The following is a 16881-nucleotide window of genomic DNA, read 5'->3' on the forward strand; positions in this document are numbered from 1 at the left end:
AGAGCTGATCCGGGGGGTAGTTTCGGCAGCATGGTCTAAAATGTCTAAAACAAATGGAGAATTAATATAGGTGGCAATTTATTAAGGGGGCTATTTATTAGGGCCCACATTTTTGGCACGTGAATTAACATACGTCATCGCTGCTCTTTGTGGCACTATCTCTGTGACTACACACGGTATTTTGGTAAATAGCTCAATTAATACACAAGTGCATAAGCCCCATGTTAATAAAATAATTTGTTTATTGCATTCAGCTTAAATAGCATCATAATAAATAATAGTAAACAAACATATTATCTTTATCTGTTTATCTCACCATAAATACAGTACAATAGTGACATACACATAGACATTCACCATATGCGGCACTCACAGACGAAACAATATAAATGCGATAATTAACCGAGAAAGTGTGGTGCCTTAGGACAATATGTATGGACCTACTCTGTCCATAAATCTTAATAGCTATATGGTATATAACTGCATATTTAATCATATTTATGAAATATATTTATCATTACAATTAGTAAACCATGAAGAGTACAATTTGTTCATGTTTGCGGCTAATTGGCGCAGATTACATTGTGTTGCCCCTCTGGCAATATGTCTTATACATGTGTTTGGCCCTTACGTGAATTAACCACAGATAAAACATAGCCAACGGGACACCACTCTCACCACATAACACCGCCCTTATTACGCCAAAGGTAAGTGCGCGGTTCAGGCACTTATTGCGTGGTCCAGGGACCGTCTGATCATGCCACGTATCTAACGCCTCAGCCTTACAGATTCCACTGTATAAATAAAAGATCATTCCTGCCCGCAGTAGTTTACGTATAAAAATAGTCATTAAAAATTAAAGCGCTTTATGTTTCAGTGCAAAAATATCACTATTTACATTCTCTGGTTTTGTGCTCCCAGTAACCGCTATGTGACTTTCAAATCTTAACGGAGGAACCGATAAATCGTTTAAAGTTATCTATACCTCATATAAAAATATAGTATCTGATTCCAAACGTTTGCACACCCAATGGGCAGGTCCCCTAGATTTGAACAATATTTTTTATTCTCTCTTCTTCAACAGAAGTACTTAACATCATTAACAGAAAATCAAGTTGCATAAACTGTATGTCGTCAGATACAGCGTGAGTAGATCCTACTCAGCCTTCCCGGAATATTTAAATGAGTCCATATAATGAATGATGAGGGATAAGGTAGATTAGCTGGCTCGTTACAGGATGACCTAGAAATGTCTATATGAAGAACAGGAAACGCCGCCAGTTGAGGGCGAGAACTTGCCAACTCTTCTTTTTGCGTAGATCCACAATGCGGAGAGAATGACAATTAACAGTAAGAGCGCTCCTAGCAGAACAGCGATGACAATGGTGGCCGTCCTCCAACCGGAATCAGTGGACTGGATTATTGCTGCAAAGTAAGGATATATAGATAAATATATTGAAATGGAAATTATTATTATATAAAAGTGACAGCTAAGTGTATAGAGAAGGGTTAGTGGTGATTAGCATGCCATGTAAGCATTTAGTAATGCTTGTGAAATTCTTGCTGCAGTACCACATATGGCCAACAGATGGCAATACAGAAAGTATCACACAGTTTATTTCTCCAATGCAGATACTTGTAGTGAGCTGTACGTTATTTTAGGGTGAGATGAATAACTATATGTTTTTTGGGGGTAGTTGTATGTTTTTATTTGTTATTACTTGTCTACTTTGAATATATAGACAGAATAAAATGTGTCAGTTTTCATTTAAGAAAATGACCATAGTAAGTTCCCCCTATACCAGCCATTTTTTAAGTAACCTGAACAATGACTCGTGTATAAATGGACAAATGAAGAAACAACTTTTATTTCATTACTCTGTAGTTATTATTGAGCGTCCCCCATTTGCGCATAATACAAATTATTTTATTGCAATATTTCTGTTACAAGCTGCTTGAACAGTACGTTTTTAGATATATATTTTTCAAGACTTGAAGGGAAAGTATCGCTTGTTTTACATGTTGAATCTTTGTGCAGATACTGTGGGCCTAGTGCAGAGGTGGGTGCAGTGTCGATGGCACATGTGGGGCAGATGTAACATGTGCAGAGAGATTTATAGCTGGGACGTGGCGTGTCCTAGCTTCATTCTATATACCAGTGTAAATACAAAGCTGCCCAGGATTTGTTTGATTTATGCAAAAGCAGCCAGTATATTTACCCTGCATAAAAACATGTTTTGTTCCAGGAGCAAACTGCTCCTTTTTTGCACATTTTTGTATATTTGCTCCCAACTCTGAATCGGGTCCAAAATGCCAGCTTTGGCAAATGCATGAACTACAATATGAGCATATATTTGTGACCGAATGATAGATTTCTGAGAAATAACTGATGGTGCCTTTTTAGGATGACTTATCCTAAGATCAAAGACTTGTTTGCATATCCAAATGGATGAATGAATTCAAATAACTGGGATAGAAACAAGATGATGCTGTACAATATATAGCAAATAACAACACTAGCTGACACTGATGTAACACTAACGGCAACAGTGCTTCCTCAGGATATAACTGCTGTGAGCATTCTGCGCAGGGAAATGAAGACCCCGGTAGGTATTGGTGGGTACTTACAAGGTGACACAGTAACTGAGAAGTCTTTAGATATCTGTTGAATACCACTCTTCAGAGCGTCCTCAAAATCTGAGTTACTAACTGGAGTAGATGAATTTATCGCAGACGTGAAATAGGCGTTCACACTGCCCGGCCGGAACCCGACCACAATAATCTTGAGGCTGTTCACGTTCAGTTTGACTTTCATGTGACCTGCAAGCTGAAAAGGAGAAAATATGGCATACATAAATATAGACAGCTGAAACACAGCAATATCTTATTTATTAACATTTACATAGCACCAGACTATTTAGTTGCGCTGTACAATACGGCGATCAGTCCAAGGGGCCCTCATCTAATTTGGGAGTTTACCCTCCTGGACATTCCGGGAGAGCAGGCACTATAACTTTATTACTGAATAAGATGAAGATGGACAGTAAGCAGAAGTTAATGTAAGGGCTGGCATTATAGTTTTTAACAAGTTTGCTGCCCAGGTGAGACTACACCTCTGGTGCCCAGACTGCAGTCTGACAGATTAGCTGATCACAAATCAGATGGACGGCTGAGCAATGAACAATTGGATTGTTACGTTAGTGTTGATGACAAGTGACTTACCTGGACTGTGAAGTTTAATGACAGTTCTCTGTAATATACACTGAAGGAATTGTACAGGTCTACGGTGAAATTCTTGTCTCTCATCAGAACACTACATGGAAATGCTTGATTACCTGGAGACGGAAATAGAGGCCGGTCATACCAGGTGATCTCTTGGAGAGTTTTGCATTGTATACTAGCATAAGGAAGACATCACAGACAGATGGTGCCTCTGGCAAACTGCACCACAATAATGAAGAATTCTGTATACACAAATACCTCTCAGTCCTTACATAGCAGGTTACATAATCTATACACAATCTATAACAGATCTCTAGCAACAAATAACAGGGCTAGCTTTCACTCTGTAACGTGCACTATCATTTAGGGACACTTTAAGAGGAGCATGTGGTACTACGTGCTACATTGCACACGCACCTGGGTGAAGCCATAGTCAGGACATTAGGGTATCACTCTTTGCAATCATCGACTTGGGGACCCCACATGGTCTTGTTTACTATGGTCTACTCTATTATGGAAGCGTGAACTCCATTCTGCTCCTGACAAAGAGCACACGGAGTATGGATCCACATCGGTGGTTGTAGACATTATCAGGGGCGTATCATTCTATTGGCCAGGATGGCACTCGCCAGGGGCACCGGTTGAGGGAGGGGCCGCCATTGCCGCCTGGCGGTGCCACCCGCAGCTAGTTCTATCCCTTTGTGGGCACACCGATTCCCTGCTGCCAGCCCCAGTGAAATCCCGGCTACCCGGCGCTTAGTATACACATACACACTGAGTCTGTCACAATCACTACAGAGTGACAGACTCAGTCTGGATCTGGCAGCGCTGGTCGGCGGCGTGACCCCTTAGTGACGTGTGATGTCACACACCATGCGTGCTTTGATAGAGAGGACACACGCCTAATTGCAGCATCTAGATGCCCTTCAAAGCAGGTGTCAGGGAGGGCACATGCTGCACTGCTGACTCTGGCGGCCAGGACCTGCGGGAGTGAGGACGAACAGGCAGACAGGAGAAAGTTGGGATCTGTCTGTGATGGGGTGATGGGGGCTGGCTGAGGGTGGTAATGGTGGCTGAGGAAAGTGATGGGGACTGAGGAAGGTGATGGGGGCTAAGGAAAGTGAAAGGGGCTGGCTGAGGAAGGTGATGTGGTCTGAGGAAGGTGATGGGGGCTGAGGAAGGTGATGGGGACTGAGGATGGTGATGAGAGGCTGATGGGGGTGATGAGTGGCTGAGGGAGGTAATGAGGGTCTGAGGATGGTGATGAGGGGATGAAGACAGGGATGAGGGGCTGAGGACACGGATGAGGGGCTGAGGACAGTGATGAGCGGCTGAGGACAGTGATGAGGGACTGAGGACGGTGATGAGGTGCTGGGGGAGGGAGTGGGACCAAGTTCCAACCCACTGGCCTGGTCTGGACTCTCTGGAGGGAGACAGTCACTGGTCTGGACTTTCTGAAGCGACTGGAGGCTGGTCTCCTGCAATTAGCTCTGCAGCTATCTGTGACAGCCCAGCAAGTGAGGTCACTCAGTCTTCTGTAGGGGGCTGGGGGGAATTAATATTTAGTTTTATTTACTGGCTGTGGGGGCAATGAATCAGTGCGTGTTTCATTTCCTGTGGGAGCAATCATTGATTCATTGGAGGGGGGTGCCACTCCCTTAGTTTGCCAGGGGCACTCGGACCCGTAGATACACCCCTGGAAATTATAATCCCTTAGTATACTTGCATGCTGTGTTCAAGCAAGAAAAATTGGGCTGTTGTCCATCTCGGAGCATTGGTGGACCTTCAACCTTGTCACCCGGAGGCAAGATATCCTCCTCCTCATCCAGCATGGGGAGTAGATCTTCTGTACCGGGGCTGTCCCCTAGATGCTGTACTCTGCACCCATGGTGGTGCCCCCCTCCCTCTCTGAAAGATATGTCACTGTCTCGGAGAACTAAACTGATCCTCATGTTATAGAATTCATAGGCTTCGAAACTTCATATTTATCACATCCCACATTTTTATTGCAGTTGCGAAGTGATAAGATCTCCCCAATTCTCAAAGCAAAAATGAATATTTTTGCTTGCATTTATCAATAATCAGGTGCCGGGATAGAGCTGGCGAGAAAGCCGAGCCCCAGTGAAGAATCAGGAAAGTGACAAAGGGGTTGATGTATCAAGCAGTGAAAAGTCTGGAGAAGTTGACCAGTGGAGACGTTCCCCAACCCACAAAGTAACTTTCTTTCCGGGTATAGTCTCGGCAAGTGCAGTGCGCATGCCTGGCCAGTGTAAACCTGCAACACACTAGCCCTTAGGCTACTATGGGCTACCACCATCTGAAGGTGGCATTAGCTACCAGGGTTTTGCATTCCTGATCTGGATAAATTTCAGCCTTTAGCAGTCACCTATGGGTAATGAGGCAAGTGTGGGTTAAGAAGGTGGGAGTGGGCCCAACAAAAAATACCTGTTGCGCCCTGCGGAAGGGGATGGGCAATGCATTTTCAAAAGTATATATCCGAACCAAACCTCTAAGGACCGCAGGCCATGGATCTCAAGTTGTTCTCACACTAATTTTCCCACTCAGTTTCTAAATTTATCAGAGTCCCCGTTACAAAGTAGGACACATAAATCCGACCTGTCCTCAGGGAGCCATAGGACAAAACCCCCCAGCAAAGTATGATAAATCTAAGTTATAAGAACAACACTGCACGGCATATTGCATGTTTGATACGTTGATTGGCAGACTTACTTGTACATATAGTGTCTTTAGAATTGATACAAAATGAACTTTCTGAACAAAATGTCGATTTGCTGTAACAGCTGACGGGATCTGTAAAACAAATACGAGTTCATTGATATGTGACAAGTTTGTGATCAGATTTACAACATTGTCTATCAGTTATTATTCCGGTGACACTGAGATGCGGTTGTCGTTTACACCAAGAGAATGTTGTTTAATTTATTTTGATTTTAGTCATATTTCTATTGTTCTGTTTCCCAGCACCGTAACAGGGTGCCGCTGCGCCCTCAGCTGCACCCGCCTCCTAAGTGGTGCTCAAGCCATCCTGAGAACCCCAAGGGGTGGGCGGGAGGGGATGACTTCTCCGGACCACTAGCTTGCTGCTCGGTGCGTCCTTCAGATGCTCCAAGCGACAAAACAGATCCCGACTGTCACCTGTTTGAAAAATGACAGTTGGGAGCTGATTGGCTGGAGCGCCATTTATCATACACAACCAGTTTTACGCTCATAATGTCACTCGCCACACAGTGTGGGAGCTGTGAGCCGAGCGGGGCGCTGGTTGCTGCATAGGGTGAGTATGGCTGCTGCCACCTTCAGGACACCACCCTCTGTGCGACGGCACCGGCCGCACCGCCCTCCTTACGGTACAGCTGTTGAGCTCCGAAATGGGGAGGTGTTTATTAAGCATAAAGAGCAGTAGCATCATGTTTCTTTTGCATTGTTTTCTCCATATTATTTTGCATCTGTTTATAACGTAAAAAATAACTTTTGTTTTTAATTTATTCTGATATTTATTTTACTGTCAATATAAGGAAACTGGACCTTTAATATCGGAGTCTCACCCCTGTGTAGCCAGTTATTATGTGCACATCAGCCGCAAGAAGGGGACCGCAGGCGGGTACAGAAGGGAGTCCTTTGTACTTACCACAATTACAATTTGGGAGTTGCCCGGGGCATTGTTGTGTAAATGTTTAATAACAGATGACTCATGTAAGAAGAAATATTTGTTTGTTTTACAGGATTAAAGCCTTTGTGAAGTATTACGGTATGGGAGACACAATGATTTAGGGGCCTGATTCAGACCCGGTGACAAGGCTGCGTTCGCAAGCTGCTGGATAATTTTCGCTATCTGCGCATGCATAATAGACGCAGTGTGCGTGCGCGAACCAGACGTTGCGATCAGGAAGCGATCGCAGCGAGTACACAGACGGCCTGCAAGTTTGAGTGACAGAAGGTGCCGTTTGTGGGTGGTAACGGGGAGGTCGATGGAAACGGGGGAGTGGTGGTGCGAACGCAGGCGTGCCTGAGTGTCTATACGCAGTTTCTAGGGTATACAAAATTAAGACGCAGCGTCATAGTCACATGGCTGTTTAAAACACTGCAGCACTCGCAGTGCTTGCGGTAGGGTAGGGTCAACCACAAGCGCTGCGTATGGTTCCGATGGTACTCGATGTTACCGATTGTTGCATACTTTTCCTGGAGATGACGTGTGTTACGAAGGGAAAGTGGGCATCTTAAGACAGGCTGGTGGGCGTCTAAAAACATACCGCGATCGCACCCCAAGACATAGTGGGCGTACTAATGTCTTGCCGGGCGATCGCGGGATTTGCATACTTGGGCAGCTGACTGCTGCGTGCGAACGGGTCTGAATCGGGCCCTAGGTATGGTGCCAATTTTAGGAAGGGACACTGTAACAACTGAGCTAGCACTCGTTTCTGATATATAAGTGTGCTCCAACCAACAAGTACAGCATGGGCTGGCTTTTATAAAATCAGATTCCCTTCTGTCATATTTTTAGCATTGGTAAGAAAATGAAAGCAATCATTTGGGTGATCATTAATACGTGTTACAGGAACGTGTGCGGCCGTGTACTGTACCAATGTGCCGTCAGGTGCAGGTTAATTCATTTTCTAGATACAGGTTACTGTACTCCTAGATTACTGTGTTGGTATATGACCAGGCTGCCATGAGAAATGTCAGGTCCAGGTATAAAGAGGGAAACGACACCCCACATCATGATCGCGCCTCTTAGGCAAACTCCGCCCATTTGTCCCTAAATAGAAGCATGACTACAGTATGCCTGTATCTTCCCTCTTCAGATTTCCAATTCTGCATAATGTGATCTCATGGTTGGTCCCAGGTAATATTAATGTTGAAATATAAACACTTAAAATCTCCAGTTTGAACTGTATTGTCATCTCAGCGTTCACAGCCAATCAGCTAAATCACAGGAACATTCATTTAAATGCTTAAACATTGTTTAACTCCTTGGAAATCCCCAGAGAGGTTAAAGGTCCCGCTATACCTGTAATTACCAGCGTTCAGGGGAGTTTTGGATAACCCTTATTAAAGCTTAAAGCTCCAACCATAATGACATAGTGTAAATTACTGCCGTGTATTGAAATGAAGCATGGTCTGGTTAGGGGACATTATTTTGTTAGAGACCAAAGAAAAATAATCTGTTTGTCTTCCACACAAAAAAGTCTCCTCACCCTATGTTTTAAAGCACTGCGCAAATGAATGACTGCTCTGTATATAATTTAGTTATTAGCAGGTGCCTGGTCAGTGTTTATTTGCACTATTCTGTTTTCTCTGTTGTTCCATGTACAATACTATTAGGCCCAAGCGTTATAAGCTTCAATTTGCCGGTCCCGATGCGATTCCAGCAATATAGCAGTTAGATATAAAGCAGTAATGAGTTTTAAAGCAAGACCAGGTTGATTTTGGGGGAGATGTATTAAGCCTTGGAGAGAGATAAAGTGGAGAGTGATAAAGTACCAACCAATCAGCTCCTAACTGTCACTTTTCAAACAGAGCCTGTAACGTGACAGTTAGAAGCCCATAGGCTTCTATAGCAAATGCCATCTATAGGATTTGCATTTCCGTAGCTTGATACATATGGGATTGCGACAAACCTCAGAAAATTGTAGTTTTCAGAGGTTTGACTACATTTTAGTCCTTAGTATATCCCGTCCTGAGACCGGCAGTCTGACAAACACTACGTTACTACAGTATAAAAGTTTTCATTGCAATATCTTTAGCTGAATTAAATGTTTGCTGTGAAATATTTTTAATATTATTTATGTCATCACAATTTTTGTGCAAAGATGGAGAAAGTAAGCGCAGATTGAGGCTGCATTTGAGTGTGTTATGTTGACATGTTATTAAATGATTAAACGCTACGTGCTGTCTCTTAACTGAGTGTTATTGCGCATGACTCATAAGACACTATAACATCACATGTCTGTGTTATTGTGCATGATTCATCAGCCACAATAACATCACATGTTTGAGTCACCAGACTTAAAGATTCGGCTAATTACACTGCAGGTACAAGACTTGTTTACTTGGCACTATAAAAGGGTCTATATGATGTGCCCAAGCCTATCACTGTGTTCTTGGAGTGTCACAGTGCTGAGCTTACAATCTAAGTTCCCTATCACATGCACACACTCTTACACACTATGGTTAATTTTGTTGGGAACCAAAGTAACCTACCAGTATATTTTTGGAGTATGGGAGTAAATCAGAGCAAGCAAGCACAGGGAGAATATACAAACTCTGCACAGTTAGGGCCGTAGTGAGAATCAAACCCACAACCTCAGTGCTGTGAGGCAGTAATGCTAACCATTACACCGTCTGTGCTGTCCTATTTTACATGTTTTGCGTTGGAAGGCAGAATGTTAGCCCCTGTGATGTATGAGTTGGCTTTTATTTAAAATGATATACAAATGTAATCATTTTAATATTAAAGTATATTTTTATAGAAGGCCTGATTCTCTGTTACACGCAACATGCCGATGTTCACGCACTTGAGTGATATTTAGCAACTGCGTATGCGCAAAAATTTCTGAAAGGCGCACGGCCGCAGCCACAGGAGCCCAGAGTCAGACGGTGACACTGCACCTGTTATAGGACTTGAGCAAGTGTTTCGATGGTGCATGCAATGGTGGCTTGTCAAGAATCAGCAGCGGTATGACAGCATGCGGAGACGCAGAAAGTGGGCGTCTCAGACCTGGCACATACTGACGCAGGCGGCTACACCGGGGGATGGGCTGATATTGGCATTTGAATTTTATCGTAGCTGGAAACAGACACACCAGTGTCCACTCTCTGAATCAGGCCTAGCGAGTGATAAATGGTGATTAATGGTGTCTGTGAAAACTGGGACTTGCGACCACTTGACGTAAAGATAATAACCCAGACAAGAGTGAGGGGTATTTATGTATTTATGGGGACTCACACACACGCTAGCGCTCTCTCTCCTGCACTGATTGATTCTGGGATACAGATACAGTACTGTCCCAGGACACGTGCGGGACCTGTGAATGCACTCACCTAGACAATCCTTTCCAGGATTAGAATTGTTCCGATCCACTATTCCTGGATAGCACTGACACTGATAGCTACCAATGCTGTTGGTACAGGATGCCAATTGGGAACATTTGTATTGGTTGGGGGCACATTCGTCAATATCTGCAATTAGTACAATGAGCCAATGTTACATATACATAAAATATAGCCCAGATTTATCAATGAGTGATATTCTTGTGATCGCTCGTTACTAATCTTAATTGATGCTCCAACCAATCAGCTCCTGTCATGTGTTTGAAAAATGACAGCTGATTGCTAACAAGTGATAACAAGAATATTAATAAATCTGGCCCTAAGTAAGTCAATAAAATAATGTGCATATCACTTATTCAATGTGTCCTTCTATTAGTCAGAAGTATATTGTTACAAATATTACAAATTAACTTATCTTTACCATTCACTATAACTGTCAGATTTATAATGTGGTCACAGTCATTCCTATACATTTGTATGCGTAATTTGTCATCAATATAGGATTTTAATATATGTATATATACTATATATATATATATATATATATATATATATATATACATATATAAGATATAAGAAAATTCATCAAGTAAATCAGAAGCCACTGTCCTACGGGTAGATATAGATAGATATTATACACACACATATACATATATATATATATATACACACACACACACTTTACAGATAGTCAGGTATTGTACATGGTTATACATACTGTAGATACATATATAGATATAGTAGAGATAACTGATGGTGACATTGATATAATAAATGGATAAAATAGATATATATATATATGTATATGTGTGTGTATAATATCTATCTATATCTACCCCTAGGACAGTGGCTTCTGATTTACTTGATGAATTTTCTTATACTAGAGCATTAGGAATTAGTTTTCGTTTTTAGATTAATTTAGTCTGTGTGCACAACCTACCGGTGACATTACTGACAGAAGCTGCTGCACCTCCATCCTTTTATCTTATCCTTATCTCCAATATATTTACTCCTGATAAGCTATAAGGTTTACGATCACTGTACTGACTTTTATATTAAATAACAATCTACGTTTTAGGTGCAGTGGTCACTGAATGCAGCCGGTCATGGCATCAGGGCAGGGACTTGGCGGCTGTACTCACCTACGCAGCTCCGTCCTGGGTTAGTTGTGTTTAGATCTTGCATTCCTGGCTTGCACTGGCACTCATAGCTCCCAATAGTGTTTGTGCAGGTTGCATATGGTGAGCAGGTGTTATTATTACTGGCACATTCATCTACATCTGCAGAGACAGGACATGAAAGGTCATTATTACACTCAGCAAACGTACAGGAGTAATAAACCCATGTGCGTGACAGTGTTGTGGGGCTTGTACTGTGTACACGACGGAACTGAGCTGCTAAGTGCACACTTTATATGGCATCACAGTACACACTCTATACATTAATATGTGTAGGTCTCTATAATACTGAGCTTATCAAAGCTTCTAGGGAGTGGAGAAATTACCTATAGCAACCAATCACCTTCAATGTTGGTGAACTGTCCTAGAGATAGAATGATTAGAATCTAGTTCAGATGTTCATGTGAAGGCACCTGCGATCATAGCGCCATTTTCCACATCACACTCAAATACTACTTGTTTCATGCGGGATACTTTGGGAGAGGTCCTAAATGTTTGGCAAAAGGCTGCAATTATTCTTAGTGGAGCGCCACAACCTCCTCATTCCTGTGTTTTGAGTATATATATTATATCTATCTATATATACCCCTAGGACAGCAACTTCTGACTTAGGCCCGTATTCAATTGCCGGTGAAAAGTCCGGGACTTTTCGCCTCTTGGACTTTCTGCCTACATCGCGTGTTTTTGGAGAAAACACTTTTTCCGTGCGCGCGACCGCTTTTTTGCCCTATTCAATTGCAAAGGATGTGAACACGCGTCCCGGCGAAACGCAAACAGGCGAAAAGTGCTGTCAGATTTGGGGAAATCAGCCTGATACCCCCGAATAGCCCTGCTGAAGGTATCTTGGGTACTTAAATGCTCTCAATTGCTGCTATTTAGCGGCTTTGCACAAGTGATGAAGAATAGCATTTAGCCGTTTTTTGGGGCAAAAATAACTAGTCCCAGCAAATTTGGGGTACTAGAAAATGGGTGCAAGCATGGTTAAAAATCACTAGAGTGAAGTTTTAAATTTTTTTTAAAAAAAACGCACCTTCAGCAAACACCTGCAATCCAAAAAACACCTGGGGCATACTTGGGGGACCCCCTGGAATCTATTTAGCTAGATTTAACTTTGTCCCCCAACTTTGGTTTTTTTCAACACCCCAAAACAAAAGTACTTTTTGGGGATGTTCCAAAGTATTTTTTTAAATGTTTTTTTATGCAGTTTACCTTTGGGGGACTGTCCCAAGGCTGCAGGTTTGTTCCCGCAACTTTGCACCCCAAACCCCCAATTCTGCACTTTTTTCAGCCTCCATTCAGAGGCGAATCTTTTCTGCTGGTCACAAGGCGCAGACTTTTCACAGTGGCGTAAAGTCTTCGCAATTGAATACGGCGGAAAGTTTCCGACAGGCAAAATTAAGTAATTGAACGTTTTTTAGCCGGCAATTGAATACAGCCCTATATCATTGATGTTTCTCATACTAGAACTTTAGGACTTTGGACCTCATTCAGAGTCGGTCATTGCAGCCGCTCGGTCGTAAGGGAAAAGGGTCCGGATATGCAAATGAAGCGCTCGCAAGTTGCGTCGTTAAGATGGGATGGTTAGCTGGACGAGCGAGGGGAGGATGCGGCCGTAAGACTAAAAACACGCCCACTTCTCGATCGCATATAAGGATTAATCGAGACCATCGGAGCTGATCGTACAGCTTAAGGTTGACCATACCCTCTCTTAAGCACTACGATCAGGTCAGTGTAAATACCTCCCATGTCACGTGTGCCATGACACTACTTAGTTAATTATGCACTCCCATAAAACACCGTTTGCATAGTCAGGCACGCCTGGGTTCGGATCTCCACTCCCCCGTTCACAAGCAGCTTCCCCTGTTACCACCCACAAACGCCTCATCCTGTCACTCAAACTAACGACCTGGCTGTGTTCAAGGAGAGAGAAATTTCAGATCGCAACAGCTAGTTTGCGCACGCGCATTGCAAAACTTGCGCATGCGCAGTTTAGTGAACATCGCTGGGTACGACCGAGCGGCCAATTACGATCGACTCTGAATGAGGTCCTTTGTTTTTGTTTAGATTAATTTAGTCTGTGTGCCAAACCTACCGGTGACATTACTGACAGAAGCTGCTGCACCTCCATCCTTTTATCTTATCCTTATCTCCAATATATTTACTCCTGATAAGCTATAAGGTTTACGATCACTGTACTAGACTTTTATATTAAATAACAATCTACGTTTTAGGTGCAGTGGTCACTGAATGCAGCCGGTCATGGCATCAGGGCAGGGACTTGGCGGCTGTACTCACCTACGCAGCTCCGTCCTGGGTTAGTTGTGTTTAGATCTTGCATTCCTGGCTTGCACTGGCACTCATAGCTCCCAATAGTGTTTGTGCAGGTTGCATATGGTGAGCAGGTGTTATTATTACTGGCACATTCATCTACATCTGCAGAGACAGGACATGAAAGGTCATTATTACACTCAGCAAACGTACAGGAGTAATAAACCCATGTGCGTGACAGTGTTGTGGGGCTTGTAATGTGTACACGACGGAACTGAGCTGCTAAGTGCACACTTTATATGGCATCACAGTACACACTCTGGACCAAAATGCGAGCGCTTGCTCTGAATGAGGGCGGCCGCATTTATTTTTCGGCCTGGCCTCCTGGCCGCTCACTAGGCTGTGGGTGACCACCCACAGCTTTAGTGAGCGGCCAGGTAGATGGTCGTGATGGTCTTGACCATCGCGACCATCGGGGCTTGCGACGAGACCCTTGTGGCAGGGTCCCGTCTTCCGCAAGCCCCTGTGAGCTTTCGGCTTTATTAGAGCCGGAAGCTCACCACTGACATCACAAGTGATGTCAGTGGGGCCGCCCCCAAACGGCAGGCGTTCCGTCGGGAGCGCCTCCGTTTGGCCAGCCACTCCCCCGCCCCGTCCACGAAACGGTGCAAGCTGTCGATCACCATCGACAGCCGCCCCTTTTGTAGTAAGCCCCAGAGCATGAGAATTTCTCTCTCGCTCCGGGGCTTGCGTATGCGCAGTGCAGCCGCTACGCGTGCACAGGGCCTCTACATCGACCCGTTTGCGAGCGCATCGGCGCTTGCGAGCGGGTCTGACTGAGATCCTCTATACATTAATATGTGTATGTTTCTATAATACTGAGCTTATCAAAGCTTCTAGGGAGTGGAGAAATTGCCCTTAGCAACCAATCACTTTCTACCTATCATTCTATAACATGTACTTGATCAATGAGGACCACAGTTGACACAATCTTGGTGAACTGTCCTAGAGATAGAAACAAGGGCCCGATTCAGACCTGGTCACTAGGCTGCGTTCGCACACTGCTGGTCGTCGCAGTGCGCGTGCCAGTCATTGCGATTGCCCAGATCTTCTACAGAACACACATTCGGCCCGCTAGTTTAAGTGACAGAATGTGCCGTTTGTGGGTGGTGACAGAGGGAAGGTCCATGAAAACGTCACCTGGTTGTTTAAACCACTGCAGCACTCGCAGTGCTTGCGGTAGGGTAGGCTCAACCACAAGCGCTGCGTATGCAGCCAATGGGTCTCGATGTTACCGATTGTTATATACACTTCCTGGGCAAGTGGGCGTCTTAAGACTGGCCTGTGGTCACACGCTAAGACATAGTGGGCGTACTGATATCTTGCTGTTGCGATGGCAGGATTTGCATACTCGGCCTTCTGACGACTGCGTGCGAACGCAGCCTAGCGAACGGGTCTGAATCGGCTCCCTAGTTTAGATGTTCATGTGAAGGCACCTGCGATCATAGCGCCATTTTCTACACCACACTCAAATACTACTTGTTTCATGCGGGATACTTTGGGATAGGTCCTAAATGTTTGGCAAAAGGCTGCAATTATTCTTAGTGGAGTGCCACAACCTCCTCATTCCTGTGTTTTGAGTATATATATTATATCTATCTATATATACCCCATAGGACAGCAACTTCTGACTTAATTGTTGAATTTTCTTATACTTGAGCATTAGGAATTTCTCTTTATTTTTAGATTAATTTAGTTTGTGTGCAAAACCTACAAGTGAGATTACTGATAGAAGCTACTGCACAGGGGCGTCTTAAGAGAGGAGGGGGCCCATGTGCACTCCCCGTGTGGGGCCCCCTCCTCTCTCTCTGGTGGCCGGCAGTCGACTGACATGGCTGGCCGGCCACCGCAGAATCAGTAGACTCTGGGCACTAGAGTGTACCCAGAGTCTACTGCGCATGCACAGAACGCCAGAAAAATGGCCGCAGCTGCCATGTTCCGGTGTTCTGTGCAGCGCTGACACCCGACGCGGGACCACGGACAGGTGAGTTTAAAATAATATGGGTGCAGGGCCCCCCTGGACCGGTTCTACCCATACGCATGGTACGCAGCTGAGTAGGGCGCCACATAGTGGAGGGCGCCTCAGCTGCGACCACGCGGGCCGCGGGCAGACTGTGTTTCTGTGACACAGCTGCACCGCGCGTGTAGTGTAGTGCTGACCGGCTGCGTGTTTGTTCTAATTAGCAGCCAATGAGAGTCTGTCAGACTCTCATTGGCTGCTGCGCCAACTGCAGGAGCCGCTCCATCTTCCGGCTCCGGCAGTGGGTAATGGAAGAGATGTCATGACGTCTCTCCCATAATGCAGAGCTGCCCGGGAGGACAGACCGAGGAGCTGGAGATGTAGCGGGGAGGTAAGTGTTTTTTTTATTACATGTGTCTACTCGGGCGGACTACTACCAGGGGCACTACAAGGGGGTGGCTACTACTGGGGGCACTGCATAGGGGGGGGGGGGGGGACCTCCACTGGGGGCACGACAAGGGGGGGACTATTACCAGGGGCATTACAAGGGAAAACAATCTACCTTTTAGGTGCTATGTACATTGAATGCAGGGCAGGGACTTGGCGGCTGTACTCACCTACGCAGCTCCGTCCTGGGTTAGTTGTGTTTAGATCTTGCATTCCTGGCTTGCACTGGCACTCATAGCTCCCAATAGTGTTTGTGCAGGTTGCATATGGTGAGCAGGTGTTATTATTACTGGCACATTCATCTACATCTGCAGAGACAGGACATGAAAGGTCATTATTACACTCAGCAAACGTACAGGAGTAATAAACCCATGTGCGTGACAGTCTTGCGGGGCTTGTACTGTGTACACGACACAACACAGCTGTTACAGTAAGCGCACACTTTATATGGCATCACAGTACACATTGCTGTAATCAATTGTGGCCCCGCACCCTCCATGTGTTGTCACTAGAGATGGCTACTGAGTGAGTGTCTCGACACAATGACTGGAATAATTTAGATGTTTGAATGATTCTAATCATTCAATGTTTGAAGTGTCGAGACAGCCACCCCTAGCCTCTCTGTCAGACCCAGAGGGAGCCGCTACCGCCGGGCCCAGGGTGACTCAGTGAAGCAGC

General features: G+C 44.7%; 1 protein-coding gene across 1 annotated transcript in view; it reads right to left on the reverse strand.

The window, feature by feature from the left end:
* Positions 1–222: 222 nt before the first annotated feature.
* LOC148523885 (uncharacterized) overlaps positions 223–16881 on the reverse strand; it is an 85237-nt gene continuing 68578 nt past the window's right edge. Inside the window, exons 20-27 of the mRNA XM_088472549.1 lie at positions 16374–16511; positions 13764–13901; positions 11433–11570; positions 10282–10419; positions 5953–6033; positions 3223–3335; positions 2629–2827; positions 223–1425 (exon numbers count right to left, since the gene is read on the reverse strand). Coding sequence (XP_088328675.1) covers positions 1244–1425; positions 2629–2827; positions 3223–3335; positions 5953–6033; positions 10282–10419; positions 11433–11570; positions 13764–13901; positions 16374–16511 — 1127 coding nt within the window. The 3' untranslated portion in view covers positions 223–1243. The remainder of the gene's footprint in view (positions 1426–2628; positions 2828–3222; positions 3336–5952; positions 6034–10281; positions 10420–11432; positions 11571–13763; positions 13902–16373; positions 16512–16881) is intronic.

This window comes from Taudactylus pleione, unplaced genomic scaffold (assembly GCF_031769625.1).
Source record: "Taudactylus pleione unplaced genomic scaffold, aTauple2 ptg000126l, whole genome shotgun sequence".
NCBI classification, from domain to species: Eukaryota; Metazoa; Chordata; class Amphibia; order Anura; family Myobatrachidae; genus Taudactylus; species Taudactylus pleione.